Source organism: Camelus dromedarius, chromosome 28 (genome assembly GCF_036321535.1).
Source record: "Camelus dromedarius isolate mCamDro1 chromosome 28, mCamDro1.pat, whole genome shotgun sequence".
Lineage (NCBI taxonomy): Eukaryota > Metazoa > Chordata > Mammalia > Artiodactyla > Camelidae > Camelus > Camelus dromedarius.
In genome coordinates, this window is record NC_087463.1 from 6392120 (window position 1) to 6410588 (window position 18469).

The 18469-nt window shown below is 51.1% G+C and overlaps 1 protein-coding gene across 1 annotated transcript in view; it reads right to left on the minus strand.

Annotated features, from left to right (window-relative positions):
• LOXHD1 (lipoxygenase homology PLAT domains 1) overlaps nucleotides 1-18469 on the minus strand; it is a 152179-nt gene that overhangs the window by 67289 nt on the left and 66421 nt on the right. Inside the window, exons 15-20 of the mRNA XM_064480296.1 lie at nucleotides 13859-13935; nucleotides 11802-11998; nucleotides 9257-9449; nucleotides 5403-5563; nucleotides 2567-3053; nucleotides 2002-2156 (exon numbers count right to left, since the gene is read on the minus strand). Coding sequence (XP_064336366.1) covers nucleotides 2002-2156; nucleotides 2567-3053; nucleotides 5403-5563; nucleotides 9257-9449; nucleotides 11802-11998; nucleotides 13859-13935 — 1270 coding nt within the window. The remainder of the gene's footprint in view (nucleotides 1-2001; nucleotides 2157-2566; nucleotides 3054-5402; nucleotides 5564-9256; nucleotides 9450-11801; nucleotides 11999-13858; nucleotides 13936-18469) is intronic.

The following is an 18469-nucleotide window of genomic DNA, read 5'->3' on the forward strand; positions in this document are numbered from 1 at the left end:
ACTATACTCCCTATGTGTATTACATCCCTGTGACTTATTATTTTATAGATGAAAGTGTGTGCCTCTAATTCCCTTCATCAATTGCACTATTGTCTTTTCACCCACCCCTGCCAGGGGGTCCTCCTGTGTCCCAGAAAATGGAGGGAGGTGTAGGAGGCTAATAAAGGTGACCATGAGAGGGGGCAGAGGAGAAGACAGGTTGGCTGGACCATTGCATTTGTGTCGTGGGGTATGTGTGCCTGTTGCTTGGGTGTGCACTGAGACCATGTGCTTGTGTGCACATATGTGCATAAACTCTTCCAACCACCAATTTTGATTAAATACTTACTACGAGCCAAAGTGCAAACCCCAACTGATTGACAGAATTCAAAGTGTAAGAGTTGGACTTGCTCACCATTCAGGTGGGAAGAGACAATGTTTATGACCCAAGTGTATGCATGTGCACTGGACGAGACAGATGACACCAGGACCAGACAGATGACACCAGGACCCGATAAGTAAATGGGGTCATCTTGGCTATAACTTTTCAAACTATTTATATTGAAAAGCATTCCAAATCTACAGGAGATTTACAGAAACAGGAGAATGAAATTTTGTACACCCTTCACTTAGATTTTGCAACACTTGCTTTCTCTCTCATTCTTTCTCTCTTGCTCTTTCTCTATTTTTTTTCTGAATCATTTGAAAATGTATGGCAGGTATCATGCCTCCTCACTCCTAAATTCTTCAGCGTAGATTTTCTAAGAGCAAGGACATTCTCATAAAATCACAGTACAATTACCAAATTCAGGAACCTTAACATCAACACAATACTATATAACATACAGTCCATAGTCAAATTTTATCAACTGTAACAGCAACATCCTTTATAACAATTTTCTTCCAACACCAACCATCATAGAGGCCATAATTTTTAAAGGAAAGGACTGAAACACAGAAATAAACCCTGATCCTCAAGTCATGGGAAGGTAATGTTAAAAGAAAAAGCAGGGGACATCTGAAATAAACCAAGCAATGAGTCCAGAAGTATTTTTGTGTTGTTGTTGTTTTCAAGTTTTTTTGGGGAGGAGAGTAGGTAATTAGGTTTTTATTTCTTTATTTTAATGGAGGCACTGGGGATTGAACCCAGGACCTAGTGCATTGCTAAGCACCACTGAGCTATACCCTTCCCCCTTCAGAAGTATTTTTAGTGGGTTTGGTTTATTTCTGTTCTGGGTTGAAGAGAGAATCTGGCTTTGGTTCTCTGGCAGAAATGGGAAAGGTGAGATGGAGGACAGTCTTTTGGCCAGAGGACATTGTAAAATCTCAAAAGACAAGGATGACAGCTATATTTTTCCATGCTTTTCCTACTCTACCTGGAGGAGGGAGGTGCACGCATTTCTTTTAATTCTCAAAGCCTTCGGGGCTCCCACTGCCGCAGGATGTAGATTCGGCTTCTCAGCCTGTCTTTCAAGCCGCTCGTGCCCCTTCCCATCCCTTAAATCGGTCCCAGTAAGCTTCCCAGAGGCAGCACCCTCCATGGCTTGGCATTAACTACAGCATAGCAAATAGCCCCACTGTCCTCCAACTGGCCTTCCACGCTTCCACCCCCATGTCTTTGTTATGCAATCCCATCTTCAGAAAATACCTCTCGCTGTCATCTTGGACACCCACACCATACTCATCCACCAAGGCCCAGTTCACATCTCTCCTTCCTGCCAAGTTCTCCCCAAAGAACCATCTTACGGTTAGCACATCCTCTTTGAACCGCTGCTCCAGCCACTCAGCACCTGAGCATCTGCACCAAAACTGTCTGCAGTTAGTTCCTGCGGGCTTCCTGGTGCTGGACGCCCACTTGTACCTTTCTTATAAACTCGACCACAAAGTGCCAGGGCTTCCAGAGGAGGTGATTTCTTTATACTTGGTTGGCTTCAGCAGGGCACACTACTGGACTGGGGCTGCCTCGGGAATCATCATCTGAGTCCCACCCGCCACCCAAGGGCCAGAGAGCCCACACCCTACCTGCCCCTGCTCAAACTTGTTGGACTTGTCCGACTTCTTCAGGGGCCGCTCGCCCGTGTCCCCGTATTCCTCGCCATAGATGGTCAGGAAGACGTTGGCATCAGTACCGGCCTTGGGCACATTCCCTGTGATCACCTGGACCTCGTAGGTGTTGGCTGGGGACATAGGAAGATGCAGCATTGAGGACCCCGGGGCTCAGCCCCATGTGTCCAGCGAGATGGTGGGAGCAGTAAGGAACTACGGGTACACCTATATCTATGCTAACCTGGAACCCAACCTGCCCCTCCCCCCTACCCAAGACACCCCTTGACTATGAAGCCCAAGAGGCTGAGAGTCATGGCAAAACTCGCCCTCAGCAGCCCTCCTGCTGATGTCCCCTGACACTGAGTAACAGCGAGTTCCATCAGGGCTCCTCCCCAGCGCCTCGGGACCAGGGCCGCTGGAACCCAACAGAGAACGGGCATTTCAGACCCAGGTCAGGAGAGCTGTGGGGCCCCTCCCCCTCCCCCTCCCCCTCCCCCTCCCTGGGCCCCCCAGGGGCCCGCTGACCCCTCCCCAGGCTTACGCTCAGGACCCCCTCGGCCCGCGGGCACCAGCTCCACGACCAGTTCATTGTCCTCCTTGCCGCGGGCCAGCCAGCGGTGGGCTTCGAACTTGTACTCCTGGATCACCTCCTGCATCCCAGGCCCCAGCTCATCCTCCTCCTCCTCCTCCTCCTCCGTCTCTGTCTCCTCCTCCTCCTCCTCCGAGGACTCCTCTGATGAGGACTCCTCCTCCTCGTCCCCCTCCTCCTCCTCGTCGTCGCTGCCCTTCTTCTTCTTCTTCTTCTTCTTCTTCCTCTGCAGCTTGGCCTTCAGACGCTCCTTCCTGAGCAGCTGCCGCAGCTTGTCCCTCTCCTTCTTCTTCCGCGCCTCCTCCTCGGCCGTGAGGCTCGCCTCGCGCACCGCCAGGTGCCGCAGCCACACGGTGTCCACGAACCAGCTGGGCCCGAAGCCCTCGCCCGTGTGGCCGAGCCGGATCTTGAAGACCTCGCCCACGTCCGCCGCCTCCAGCTGGGCAGAGCGCGGGGCGGTGGCTGGGGTGGCCCGGGCCACCTCCCCGTGCCCTCTCCTCCCACCGCGGGGCTGGGCGCCGCCCGTGCGCGGAGCCGCGGGATGGAGGGGCGCGGGACCTCTGAGCCCAAAGCCTCCCCGGCCCCTTCTCCCCGGCACGTCCAACCTGGCTTCTCCGCCAGCCATCAGGACCTCTGGCTGGCGCCACCCTCCACCCAAACTTCCCTTTTAAACCCCTGTGATGCTCAGGATGGTCTCAATCCCCCTATCCTTTACACACACACACACACACACACACACACACACACACACACTCTAATCACGCACATCACACTCATTCCTATTTTTCTCATTTCCATATCTTTGTTCATGCGGTTCCCTCCCCCAGAAGGCCATTATCCCCTCCTCTACTTTAACCAAAACCTATTCATTTCAATTTCTGAACTTTCTTACTACTTTTTTTTCAGTTTGTGCTTTTCTGTGTTCTCTTTCCAAACATTTTTTCAGCATTAATCGTATCTAACTTTTGTAGTAAGCCAAAAAAAAATGTTATTTTTTCAAAAAGAAAAGTGCCATTCACACCCCCAGAGGCCCCGGGCCCGTCCCCTGCACCAGGCCTCTCGCGTCTGAGAGCTGGGAGGGGGCCCAGGACTGGGATGGGGTCCTGGCCTGGCCTGCATGGCCTCTTTGCTTGCAGGCACTAGTGTCTGCCCACTCAGGGGGCAATTCCTGAGGGCAGGGACCACTCCTTCTTGCCTTTCTCCCCCACTGGGCCTAGCGCACAGCTGCCTCAAAGGGTGGTGTCAGTGGATTTCACTTTCCTTCAGAGGATCAGGTCCTCAACCTCTGATCTGCCATTCTGTTCTGAGCCTCACATTAAGCGGAAATCTAGACCCCGCAGAGCCCAGAGGACAGTTCGCACGGAGTCCCTGCCTTTGGGCCACTCTTAGAACTCCCTGTGCTGACAGGCCCTTGTCTGGGGTTTGACACTCCCCAAAGCCCAGTGTCACCAGTTCTCTCACCTGTGTGCTGGAGAGACTGAGGCCTGGGGCTGTCCCCATGATTGGAGCCCACTTTCCCACCCTGGAGGCCAGACCTAGATGAAAACTCAGGTGTTCTGACTCCCTGTTCATGAAGTTACAATGCAGGCAAAACCACCTTTGTGAGACAATTATTAGCCAGAATGGAGCCCAGGACCCCAGAAAGGGGGACATATTCTTCTCAACTATGTAGGGGATGGGCTCTGGGTACGGGAAGCCCCTTCCTCAGCAGGTTCCACCTCCTCTCCTGCATTTCCCAAGTCACAGCATCCTTGCAATCAATCTCTTCAGGGGGGCTCGCTTGCCGTCCCCTCTCCCTGCATCTCTGCCCAGGTGGAAATGCATCCACCACCACGTCCAGCCACGTGGTCAGTTGGCATCTGCAAGATGCTCTGCTCTGTTCCACCTCCACGACTGGTCAGTTTCCCAAGCACTTTCCCTGACGTTGACTATTTTGATCCTTCCAGGGACCATGCAACAGGCCAGGCAGGTGTCACGAAGCTAGGTTTGAACTGCTGAAGAAGCTAAGGCTCAGAGAGTTCCTTCACCTGCTCAGCAGTGTAACGAGGCGGGTGGACTCCATGAGGCTCCCCCAGTGCCAGCGTTCCATACACCTGTGACCCTGGCCCAGCTCAGCCAGGACCCTCTCTGTGGGGCACTGGGTTAGGACTCTCTGGTGAGGGCCAAACTGCTTATGGCGCACAGACACTCACAGAGCACCCAGCATGAATTCCTGCATACACATATCTGCAGACAGACACACATACACACACACTCATATCCCACAGAAAACATTCATGTCCCCCCAAGGGCATCCTCCTCTCCTGCCAACAACATGCTCATATTCTTATCTCATTTTCTCATCTCTCAAAGGGAAGTGAGGAGGCCAGAGCACTCAGAACACAGCTAGGAGACCCCAAGCCTCCCAGCATCCTGCCTGCGAGGCATGGCCCTCCCCTTGGGCTGAGTGAGCTGTAGCATCTGGGGCCACAAGGCTCGGAGTGGATGGAGTATCCATGGACCTTGCGCCATATTTTGCTAAACCAGAATCAGCCACTCCCGTGGTTCTCAGTGTTGGCAGCACATTAGTATCACTGGTAGCGCTCTCAGAAACGCACCCAGAAAACATCTCCCACCACGGAGGTTCTGATTCAACTGACCCAGGAGTAGACCAGGCAGCACTTTGTCCTTAAAGCTCCCCAGGTGATTCAAATAAGAAGCCAGAGCTGAGAACCAACCCCTCCATTTTCAGACATCGCTGGGCCCCCTCTTGGCACCCCTGCTGCCTTGCCCCCCACCACACACACACCTGGAATGTGTCCTTGGATGCCCGATCAAAAACTTTCGAGCGGCTGGAGAGGAAGAGCACTTCTGTCTTGCCTTCCTCGCCGTAGATCTGCAGGTAGACCCGGGCCGTGGTGCTTGCGCCGCCCACATCCCCCGTCCAAATCTCAACCTCATAGTGGATCACTGCGTGGGCACACGGGGGAGAAATGGGACATTTAGTGATAAGAACAGTAGTAATGACAGTTACAGAGCAAACATTTCCTGAGCCTGCACCTTGTATCTGGTGCTTCTTAGGCATTATCTCATCCAGTCCTCCCACGAGGTCATGAATGAGTACTATCATTTCCATTTTGCAGACTGACAAACTGAGGCTTAGAGGAATTGAGTAGGGGGTGGAAGTGGCAAAGCCAAGTAATTAGACTCCAAAGCTCAGTTACCCACTACATGTATCCTCTGGAACCAGGCATGAGGAGCAGTCAGTACACAAGCTGGCACTCTCTGTTCTGTGCCTACCCCCTGGGCAGGCACCCCAAGGCAGAAAGAAGCCAAAGGCTGTGTGTTTGGTTTTTTTCCTTATTTTCAGCAGGGGACAAGGGATCGAAATTACAGTTTTCGTCTAAGTATATGCACCTTTCAGATGAAATCAACAGATACAGCTACCCAGGGAGAACCGTCTGTGTTTTGAACCAGCGCTTTATCCAGCTGTTAGAGGGTGGACATGTGTTATAAGTATTCACCACGAGAGGGCGCTTCCCATTGGAGAGCAAATGTCTCCCAGAACTCTGGGACCATATTTTTTCAAAGTGACTGTTACAAGACTTGCCCTCTCAGCAATGCTGTAGGACGAAATCGTAGTTTTTTTTCAAGTGAAGGCTGTTATTTTCATCAAGATGAGGGATCCCCCATTACCAAAGCAAGGTGAGAAACTGAAGGCTGAACACAAGAGGACTGGCTGAGAGCCTGAAGACACTGAACTAGAGATAACGGGCTCAGGAGGGAGTGAGGGTGGACTAGTAAAAGCTGGCATTCTGAATGGAGAGAACCCCAAGCCCCGTCCCCTCTCTCGGTTCTCGGAACAATAGGTAGTCAGGATTATGCAGAATTCTCTGAGCATTCAGAGAACAAGAGCCAGCTATTGAAAATGAACATATAAGTAGCTGAAATAAAACATTCTGAAGCAAGGATAGAGTCAAGGACAGCTATAAAGAACAAAAAGGAAATTTCCCAAAAACAAGTGGCAAATGACAAAGGGAAGAGAACCAGAGGAAGTCGGACATCTCACTAAGAGCTCAGTTCTAAAGAAAACAGTGGAGATAGAGAGTTGGAAATTGTCAAAGAAATAATACAAAAAAAAAAAAAAGTCCCAGAACTAAAAACAATGCTTCTAGATTGAAGGAGCCTGTGAGTTCCCAGAACAATGGATGAGACTAAAATCACAAAAGGCAGTGAGGACATCACGAAATTTCAGAAAGCCAGGGATAAAAGCAGGATCCTCCAGGCTTTTAGAGAGAAAACCCCTAAAGGGTTGGACAGCAGAATGGTCTCAGGCTTCTTAACTGCAACCTTAGGAGCTGGAAGATGGTGGAATCATTCCTTCTAAGCTCTAAGGGAAAAGAGGTTCTAACTCGAATTCTCTAACAAGCCAAATCATGGATCAATGGTGACAGTAGACTAAAGACATCAAAGACATTCAGGGTCTCTACACTCCTCTTCCATGCACCTTTTCCCAGGAAACTACCAGTGAAGAATGTGTTCTACCAAAATGAGGGGGCAAAGCAAAGAAGAGCAAGATATGAAATCCAGGTAACAGGAGATCCAACCCAGAAGAGGGGAGAATGGAATTTCCAAAAAGAGGGTCCAAAGGAGGTCTCAAAAGGACAGGTTCATGGCAGCCTACAGAGCAGGCCAGACTTTCCCTTGAGGCAGGGACTGGGGGAGAAGGAGGTGGAGAGGAAACCAGCAGAACTCCTGTTGGGTTTTGAACATATGGAAAGAAGTTTAGTTCTACTGGAGAAAGGGAGATAAGATGGGGTTATGAAAGAACTGCATCCCACCCTAATGGTTGGATTCATATGTTGGATCCCTAAGCCTGGGTATCTCACAATGTGACTATTTGAAGACAGGATCCTTACAGAGATGATTAAGTTAAAATGAGGCTATCAAGGTGGGTCCCAATCCAATATGACTGGTGTCCCTATAAGAAGAGATTGGGACACAGACGTGCACATGCACACAGCAAAGACCTTGTGAGAGACGGTGAGAAGGTGGCCATCTCCAAGCCAAGGAGAGAGGTCACAGGAGAAACCCAGCCTGCTGACACCTCCACCTTGGACTCCCAGCCTCCAGAGCTGGGAGAAAACAAATTTTTGTTACTTAAGCCGCCTACTCTGTGGTATTTTGTTATGGTAGCCCTAGCAGACTAAGATAGAGATGGGGATACGAATGGGTATTTAGAAATACAGATGGGTATATAGAAAACTACACCGATGAATCAATGAGGCTATTATCAACTCCAGAAAAAAACCAAAAAGTTGTATAAAGATGAAATATAATTATTATAAGTAGCTGTCTCAGGAGTGAATGATATTTAAGTCGTTATAATACTGTACAAATCAAATATTGATTGCTGAAGGCTGGAAGGAGGGGAAACATCTGTGTGCACGTGTGTGTGCGTGAGAAAAGCTAAATCCTCCTCTTGCATAATAGGAAGTCACTATTAATGTCTATGATGGAAAAATCAAGAAATTGATAAATATATTATTGAAAATATGGAGATCCATTTCAGAGGAAAAGGGAAAGTCATTAAAAAGTTGTTACCTCTGTGAGACAGGAGGTAGCTGAGGAACTGCTTCTTTTTTATCTTTATCTTGTTAACTAGTTCCTGTATCACTCTGATGGAGACCGAGTTTTAACTTATAAAGAGCGGGAAAGAGTTGATTCTTCACAATGGCAGGTACCATTGCCAAGTGTGTGAATGTGACACAGCCCTCAAGGAATTTACAGGTTAGTTGGGGAGAGAAAATGCACGCAATGAAAAGACACAGGGAGCTCTGGAAGAGGAAAAGGTGGGTTTGTACTGGGGTCCTTTCTCAGCAAGTTTCCTGCGCACGTGAGCCTCAGATGGCTGCTTTCGGGGTAGATGTAGAAATGCAAAGGGGAGGGAAGGGACAGTGTGCCAGGTTTTGGTCCCACCGTCTTTCTAACCCTCTAAATAACCTCTTGTTTCCTGACCCCTTCCTAATCTATGACGCTCACATCCTGTGCAATGGTGGCCAGATCGCCTTGATCTTCACCTCCACTCAGAGATGTCACCACCCTGTCCAAGAAGGTCCCTGACCCCCATGCCATTGCTAACCCCCATCCCACTTCATTCTCCTCATAGCTCTTACTTGGCATTATATTATGTATTCATTGTTTGCCTCCCCTGGTGGGATGTAAAGTCCATGAGGACAAAGATTTGGTCTGTTTTGCTCATGGTTGCCTCTGCAAAGCCTAGGGCAGTGCTGGCACAGAAGAAGATTCAACAAACACTTATCGAATAAGAGAATGAACAAACAGCTTATCTCCTCAGCCAGTCTGCCCTGGGGGAAGACTTTTTCCCAAACTCCTCTGTACACAGGGCTGAGAAGGTTTATTTTTTAATAAAGTCATTTGCTGCCTTGATCCCAGAAAACAATGTTTCATCCATTGAGTCCTCAGTTTCCTCGTCTGTAAAATGAGCCCCCTCTCCCTTCCAGAGCCATGTACCAGGGGCAGCTGGAAGCTTCCCCTTTGAGACAGGATCCAAGTTGCCCACAGCCCCTCCTCCTTCCCCACCAACCCACCCCACCGGGAGCGTTGTTGACCATCCCACCCCGGCCACCTCGGCCTCCATACGTTTCTGGATCTCCACAACCTCACTGGGGTACAGCTCCACCTCCAGGCGCCCGTCTGCCTGGTCCTTGTCCAGCCAGCGGTTGGCAGGGAAGGTGTACTGCTTGCCTTGGCGGGGCACACGGATCTGGACGCTGCCCAGGAACCAGCTGGCGTGCAAGCCCGTGTTGTCATGCCCAATCACCAGCCGGTTGATCTGGAAGGTGGGACGCCGGTGAGCAAGGAGTCGGTAGGTTCAAACCTCCATCCCTCCATCCCTCCATCCCTACTCCCCAGACAGCAGCACCAACCGTTCTCCCTCTCCTCAACACAGTCTTCTGTTCCTCGTTCGTTCCTCAGGACAGGCACACTCACCAGGAGAAGACTGGGTCCCAGTCCTGTCTACCATCAGCCAACAGGGGAAGGAGGGTACTCCTCCTGCCTGGAGGCTCTGTTGCCTTCTTTTTAATCCAACTCATCTCCTGGGAGAGTTGGGAGAAGCAAGTGAGGGAACAGGTGTGGTGACATGAGCTTTAAAAGCTCCAGTACGCTCTGCGTGTTAGGTGGTGTGCTGCATCAGAAGTGGGGCTGTACAGGCAAACATTCAAGTGTCAACCATCCGCCTCTGAGAGCTGCGTTCATGATTTGGCTTTGCTTTGTTTTAAACAATGGACTATCCTACGTATTTCTGCATTTCTTCCTTGACATCCCCATCCTACAGGAGACAGAATATGCAGACAGCCTCCTAGGGTTCTGGCCTTCTGGGTCCAATTCCTCCTCTCTTAGAACTAAGGTGCATTTTCCCCCAGTAACACTCCAGTTGCTTCGCTAGTTTACAGTTTAGCATCGTTGCCCACGGGCAACATAGATGAGTGCATAGGTGATTGTGTTACCATCCTTAAATGTACCTAGCTCTCAATGTTCAAATTACTTTGATTTTTTTTTTTTTGAAAGGCTGCATGCAAGGCAGATCTAACACCAGATGGAAGTATCAGGTGGCCTTTAAGATCCCTTCCAGCCCCTCAGATACTCTCTCTGATGGTTTGGAGGGGGAATGCTAGCTGTGAGTCTGGCGCCCAAAGGCCAGATTTAGAAAGTTGTCCGTGTGAGCCCTGCTCTCGCTCTTACATGTGCTAAGTGCCCTTGGCAGCTGGTAATGGACACACTGTCACAGCTGAGTGCATGTACCTAATCCTTGGAGTTGCCGGAAGGAAACCAGCTATGTTTACAAACACAGCCCGAGAGCTTTTTGGGCGCGTGCCAAGGGATATGGGAGAGCTCTGTTGTCTTTCTGTGGCCCTGGGACTGTGACCAAGTGAAGACAGGCACGGGTGTTTCTACCTGACATGACGAAAGCTCCTTAATGGCAGGGACTCTGTGTCAGTTCCACGACACCTAGCACCCGACGCGGAGCAGCTGTTCAGTCAATGACAGCGAGTGTTCTACTGGACACTTAGTGCGTGCACGTGCGTGTTACTAACGTAGTTAATGCTAATGACAATCCCACTAGGATCCCTTTCGATACAAATGAGGCAGAGATTGAGTAATCTACACACGGCAGGTAAGTGGAAACACTGGGTGTCAGGCCCAGGCCGCCGGCAGCCGGAGCCCACACTCCCAACCTCTTGGCCACACTGTTTGTTGAGGGGGTTTCAGAAACACAAGAAGGGCCCATGCACCCTCCCCCTCCCTTCAGGCGGCTCATTTATTTGCCGGCTGCTGCCAGAAATCCTCAGCAAAGGCAACAGCCTTTCACTCTACAATTCTTAATTCAGCTTAAAATGCAAATACATTTTGATCGAGGAAAATCTTGATCTAAGCTCATTACCTTCAAGGTATAAATAACTGACGTGGGATTGTTCCCTGGAGCGTATTTTGAGGGGGCACCTGAAATAGGGTGAGGCTCACCAAGAGGGGAGGGGAGGGGTCAGGAAAGGGGAGCTGGTCAACGTCTCAGTCTCCCTGAGAGGGTCAGGTGGTAACACACAGCCCAGCCCAGATATTTCTAGAAAAGTTTCCAACAGCTGAGTGAAGGCAGTCAGACCCAGGCTTCTCCAGGTGAAGGACCCAGACGTGATGGAGGGAGACCCTGGGGCCCCACCCTCTGAGGCCGAGTGTCTCGGGTGTGGCCTGGACACGCACACTGAAACAGACTTCCCAGGCGTCACTCTGAGACACACTTCGGTTTGGAATTGGGAAGTGTCTTCAGCCCCTCTTTATATTTCTTCCTTCTCTTTTCCTTCCCTGCACACCAGTGTACAGGAACCAAGCACATTGGTCCTGGCCACGGAGGTAAAGGAAATGTTGGGACTTCAGCCACTAAGAATATGCATTCTAGCTCAAAGAGAGACTAGAAGCTTGACCACTGTTCACATGTCTTTTGCTGCTCTAGGTCATCACTGGGAAACAGCGTACCTCACTAACCCCGAAGTGGGCATTTTTTTCCCTGCAAAATAGGTTCACCAATGTGTACGTGTGTGTGTGTGTATGTGTGTGTGTGAACCCATGTGCAAATACACACCAGGGAACGGGTGAGATTATGTCACATGGTCCCAGGAAGGACACTTACAGTTCCAATGTTCAGGGTCTCCAGGGTGAACTCGTCCACCCGGCCACGTTCAAAATAGTCCTTCAGGTTGTTGTCAGAGACAAGGAGAACTTGCTTGATGGTGTCAGATTTGTCCCCATAGAGCTTGATGTAGACTCTGGAATCTGTGCTGGCCCCAGGGACATCCCCCGTCTTCAAGCTGATGTGATAGCGGAAGTCTGAACAACCAGAGGTGGGAGGCAGGAAGGGCAGGGGGTTAGCGCAGGGAGTGGGAGGGGGTGTGGGGCAGGAGGACATGGGCAGCCAGGGCGGGGACAGTAGGCGGGGACACTAGGCTGGGGGTCAGGAGCCCAGGCTCGTGCTCTCTTTAAGTAGCCCTGTGACTGGAGGGGGGTGGTCCTGCCATCTCTGTGGAGTCCCCTCACCTGCAAAATCAAAATTCTAATCCCTGCTTGACCTGCCCCACAGGGTACAGATGTGCTGGGAACAGGAAGGCATGACACAAATACTAAGATTTAAAACAAACACCTCTTGCAATTTCTTATCCGATGAACAAAGAAACTGAGGCAAAGGGACCATCAACCTTTGCAGAACGGTGTTTAGCGTGTTATGTGCACGGTGTTAGTGCTGAGTGTTCTGACCTCGGTTTAACAGGTGAGGAATCTGAGCCTCAGAAGATGATGTATTTGGCACAAGATGGAAACACTTAAGAAACAGCCAGCCACGAGCGAAATCCTAATGTGCACCCAAAGGCCCCATTTCTTAACCCAAAAGCCATTCAGGTGTTATTCCATTGTATTACCCAGAAAAGTCTGTGTCATCTGTCCACAGGGAGGATAAAAATACCTGGTAAAGGCAAGTCCTGGGATACCCTGAGCCATGACCCTGAGTCCTATGGGTTTGTTCCAGGGCATGGGTCTTGGGAATGAGGAGGGAAGCACTGAGAAGCAAGTGATGCCAATTCCAAGGCTTGCCCAGCTAGTCACGGCTGTCTTGGGGCCTTCCTGCCAGCAAGAAAGACTCAGAGAAAAGCACCTTCCTTGGAGGCAGCCCTGCAGACTGGCCTGGCCCTGGGAGAGGCCAGAGCTGTGGGTCTGGTCCAGATCAGCTACTCCAGGGACAATGGAGGGCACTGAGGAAGTGGCTTTTGTCCTTCTTGCTGTAAAGATGCAGCAGGAACTGAGAAAACGACCTCTTCCTTACACCACTTTCCATCTAAATCCTTTCTAAGGCTCTGACTTGGGGAGCAGGGAGCCTGAAGGGCCCCGTTCACGTGGGGAAGCAGGGCTGGCTGGAGCGGGAAGAGCCATGCAAGAAGACAGAGCTCCCTGGGCGCTGGTCCCGGCTCCATCACCAGCTGCAGACCTGGCTGGACTACAGGGTCCCCTTGCTACAGGCATGAGTCACTTGTCCAGTGAAGGCATTGGTTCATCTCCTCAGGACTGTCGCAGCTCGTAAATTCTGTAATTCTGCATCCAGAGACTGGATTCTCTAGTTCCAACTCTGCAGTTTGCACTCTGACCTTAGGAAGCTATTTAGCTGCGCCAGCTCGGTGTCCCCATCTGACAGATGGGCTCTGCCTCCCTTCTGGGGGGGACTGCCGGGCTTGCATGAGATAATGAGTGATAAATATGAGGTGCTGGTGTTTTCGGTATTTGTCTGACTTTCATGATCAAGGCACTGGAAGAAATATCAACAGTAAGGAAGACTGTAAGTTACTGCATAGCCCCTTTGGTGAGGGTTTTATCCTCACAGGGCCCTGAATGATGGGTGCCCCCAGCGCTGGGCAACGCTGGCCGGTGTTACTGCTCTTGCTACGCTCACTGACAGAGGTTCAGATGCATTCGGGGCCCCTTGCACACACGTGGCCATAAACAGACCGTGTGCGCAGATCAGACAGACAGAGATTGCCAGATCCTCCCTCGGAACCTCTTCCTCCGCACCCTCCCCAGTGCTGCCTCCATGGAGTGCAGTGAAGGACGTGTGCTTTCTCCAAGGGCTGGCTTCCCAGTAGCCGAGGGAGGGCGTCCGTCCTGCCCAGGGCACACCCCCCCCTCCTGTTTCTCAGGACGACTTACTCTTCAATGTCGCGTTGCTGTCACTGGGCAGCAACTCTCGGACCAGCTGCCCGTCATCCTTATCCTTGTCCAGCCACCTGGGGGCAGACGAGGGGTGTTAGCTCTTCGAGTAGGGCAGCCCATCAACCAGCCATCACTCAAGTCATACAGCATCACCAGGAGGCCAGAGCTTTGAATTCAGCAAAGGAAAATGGTGCCACCAGAGCTCAGAATAAGAGACCCCAACCCAGACTGGAGAGGGAGAGCTCCCCTGTGGAAGTGATTTTTGGCTGAGACTAGAATGACAAGGAGTTAACCAGGAGAGGGGGAGGCACGTTCAGAGGGAACAGCACACAGGGACGGAAGGCCAGTGTGGATGGAATGGAGCGAGTGAATGCTGGAGTGCTGGCAGATGAGGCTGGAGCAGGGGCAGGGTCACTTGATGTGGGACTTCAGCAATCATGGAAAAAGTTTGTTCTAAAAGCCATGAACACCTATGTCATCATTATCATCAAAAAACCCCACCTCTTTTTCCGGAAGTCTACCGTGTGCACGGCAGTGTGCTGAGGGCTCAGGGATGGGGAGAAGGCAGAGAGACACTCTGATCAATAAGACGCAGCCCAGCCCTTAGAGAACCTATGGTCTAGTCAAGAAGACAAGGCAGGCTCGCTGAGGCACCGGAGACCAAGACAAGGATGGATGCTGCGCCAAAGTAAGGTCAATAGAAATTTAGAGAAATGAGAAAGACTCCTGAGGAAGGGGCTCTCCTCTGAGTCCTCAAGGATGAATGAGGTTTGCCAGCAAAGAGAAGCTGGGCCTGGACCCTGCAGGGCTGGGATTTGACGGCTGCGACTCATCGGGACATCGGGGTAGACAATGGCCCCTGCCCTCTGCTGGTCATCCGCAAGGGGGAAAGACAGCGGACCAGTGTGCCTGAAAAGCACAGTTCCCGCTGAGCACAGAGACTCGGGTGAAGAAATCAGACAACCGTGCCAGCATGAGTTGTCCAGGTCCCAGCCCTCGAGATGGTCTGTGATATGGGGTGATGGCAGCAGAAGATGGCCCCTCAGTGTTCTCCAGGGCCACAGGGAAACCAAGATACTTGCCTCTTGACCAGAGCATCTCCCCATTTGCCTGTGTTGGTGACTGTCTTTGCAGCCCACTCCTTTTACACTCCCGAGAGGGAGGCAATTCCGCGGCCACAGAACCTATCAAAGAAGCCAAGGCATCGCCCCACCGAAGCCTTCCCCACCTGGAGCTCAGGCCTCCCTACACCACAATCCCCTCTTCCAGTATCCTGCCCCCTCCCCAGGGTCAATGCAGGCAACTCTGCGCTCTCCCCCAATCCCTGCATTCTCCCCTTCCCTCCCCAAGCACGTGACCTTACATGCCCACAGGACCTTGCTGTCAGCCAGCTGTTAGCTAACACTCACTACTACACATAGAACAGATTAGCGACAAGGATCTACTGTACAACACAGAGAACTGTATTCAGTATCTTGTAGTAACCTATGATGGAAAAGAATCTGAAATATATATATATATATATATATATGTATAACTGAATCACTTCACTGTGCACCTGAAACTAATACAATATTGTAAATCAACTATATTTCAATTTAAAAAAATGTTAGCCGACAACTAAGTTGTTACACTTCCCGTGAGCTCTGGTGCTGTGAACTGAGAACACCGAAAAAGGCTTGGGATTCTAAGACATGAAGATACAATTGCAGAATTCTTGGCTTTGATGACAGGGGCTGGGAGAGAGACCTGGGAGTGAGGGAGTGCTGGCTAGAGCCCCTCAAATCAACCTCTGATTGTCGTGCTGGGGTCACTGAGGCACGTCCCACAGACATGAAGACTGCGGAGGAGAAGGCTGTGAGGCAGCCCTGGCCACGCATTCACTGGGGTGAGGAGGACGGAAAATCGGTGGCCCCCTTGGCCACTGCAAAACCCCATCTGCGCTCTCTTCTTTCTCCCCAGCACTTCTCCATCTCCAGGCCCTCCCCAGCGGAAAAAGGAAAGCATGACTTGTCATTTTAGTTGCCACCCAAATACTTGCAAGGTATTAATAGATATTTCCAAATATAGCCATTTTCCTGCAGCTTCAAACACGTCGGCCCAGTTTCAGAGGGACATGTTGCCAAATGGCTGAGCTAGTCTGCTGGTGATTTTATTGCTCTTTCCCTGGGTCACAAGAATGTGCAAGTATGCATGTGTGTGCACACACGGAACACGCACGTACACGCATACATACGCAGGTAGACACACACCTACCACAGCCAAGATGCTCACCACTCCCTGATCCTGGCAGAGAAGTTCTGATTAATACGTCTGCTTTGTGCACTCACCACACAACTCAGCAAGGCAGAAGAATCCATTTTCTAGAAACTCTGTGACCTCTTAAGTGTTTGGGGGCAGGGAGGGCTCTGGGGTGTGTCAGGGGCTTCAGCTCCCAGTCGGCCCTACAATCAGTGGCGTTGGCATCTCCTGGATCTTTAGCAGACTTTGCTCCGTTCACAGTGCAGTCCGATTACTCCCTCACAATCACCGTAAGACATTTGCTGGTTGGGAAGGCACGGAAGACCAGTGAAGTGAAGAGATTTGCCCAAAGTCACACAGCAGGTGGGCGGCCGGATTCCTGGTTCCTGCACCATGTTCGGGGCGGTGCAGGCAGTGTGGACACTCCAACTTCTTCCTCATCCCCTTTTCGGGCTGCCCTTCCTCTTCCTGACCTGTCCCGGGCTTGGTCCTCATTTTCTTCATCCACACTCCCCCTAAAGGATCTCCTCTATTTTCCTGACTTTTCTTTGCATATATATTTTTTAATTGAAGTATAGTCAGTTTACAGTATTGTGTGAACTTCTGGTGTACAGCACAGTGCTTCAGTCATACATGAACATACATATATTCATTTTCATATTCTTTTTCACCATAAGTTACTACAAGATACTGAATATAGTTCCCTGTGCTGTACAGTATGAACCTGTTGTTTATTTTATATATATATATATATATATATATATATATATATTAGTTAGTACCAAGTAAATCTTGAACTCCCAATTTATCCCTTCCCACTCCCTTCCCCCACAGTAACCATGTTTGTTTTCTATGTCTGTGAGTCTGTTTCTGTTTTGTAAATAAGTTCGTGTGTCATTCCACCTCTATGCTCTTGTTTCCTGAATGTATTTCTCAAGGCCTGGCTTTGCCTACTGGATGCACAATCATCTCAAAATTAACCTACACCAACTCGACCTGCAGAGTCCAGCCCATGCCCACCCCGCCCCCAGTCCTTCCTCCCGAGGCTTCCCACTTCAGTGGAGAGCAAGACCTCCACCCACCTACACAAGGCAGAGCCCTGGGGCCTCCCATTCTCCTCCCTCTTAGTGGCAAGTCTTATGAACTCTACCTCCAGGATCCACCAGTGGTGTAGCCCTTCCCCTCCCCTTCATTGCCACCACCTAGGGCCAGGCTGCCCAGTTACAGGTTGAACTGTGTCCCCCTCTCAAAAATCTGTTGAAGCCTTAACCCTAGCACTGCAGAATGTGACTTTATTTGGAAACAATCCTCATAGAGATAATCGGGTTAAAATGAGGTCATTAGGTGGGCCGTAATCCAAAATGGCTTGTATCCTTATAACAAGGGGAGAGATCTGGACACAGACAGACACCTGCAGAGGGAAGGCCATGTGAAGACCCAGGGAGAAGACGGCCATCTCCAAGCCCAGGAACGCCTGTGGTCACCGCAGGCTGAGAGGCTTGGAGCAGACCCTGTTCAGAGCTCCGTGGGGGGAGCACAGCCCTGCCAACCCCTGGAGTTTAGATTTCTGGCCTCCAGAACCGTGAGGCCAAATTCTGCTGTTTCAGCCACTCGGTTTGCGGTATGCTGTCCCAGCGGCCGCAGCAAGCTCATACGTACCGTCATGGACCCACAACACCCTGACTGCTCTGTTTCCCCTCTGGACCCCTTACCGCCTGTCCTCCGCCCAGAGCTAGAGTGAACTTTCTGAAATGGAAGCACCCCCCAACGCTGGAGTCCCCCCAGCCCTCCTGATGCAGGCCTCTGTCCACCTCTGACCCCACCTGGTGGCTCTCTCCTTTGTCCACCTGCTTTGGTCTCAGTGGAGTTCTAGAACCCTCAAGCTCTTTCCCCTGGCACTCCCCTCTTCCTTGTACAAAAAGTCAGCCTGAGCATCCTCTGTGAAGACAGACCTCACCCACCCTCTCCCCATCAAACCCACCCATCTCAGTGTGGCAGCGTCCAGCAGCCTCTGCCACCACTGCGCGTTCCCCGCATTCCACTCCTCACAGTGGGTGCCTGTCACTTTCTTAGTGTATTCACTTGCCCCTTGTTTAGTTCTTCTCTAGACCCCAAATGTCCCAGGACAGGGAGCACGTGTATAGTAAATGCTTCAGAAATATCTTTTGAGTGTGTGGGAATAAAACCAGGCAGGCTGTTCCATCCAGCATCCCAGCCAGGCAGCCTCTGGGTCCAGCAGGGAGCAAACGGGTCCGTGTGGACTTGAGGACAGACCAGGACTCTCCCACCCCACCCTTCACCCTGCTCCTCCCCCATGTGCCAGGCACCCCTCACCAGCCTCTGTGAGCCACCTCCTCAGTCCCATGT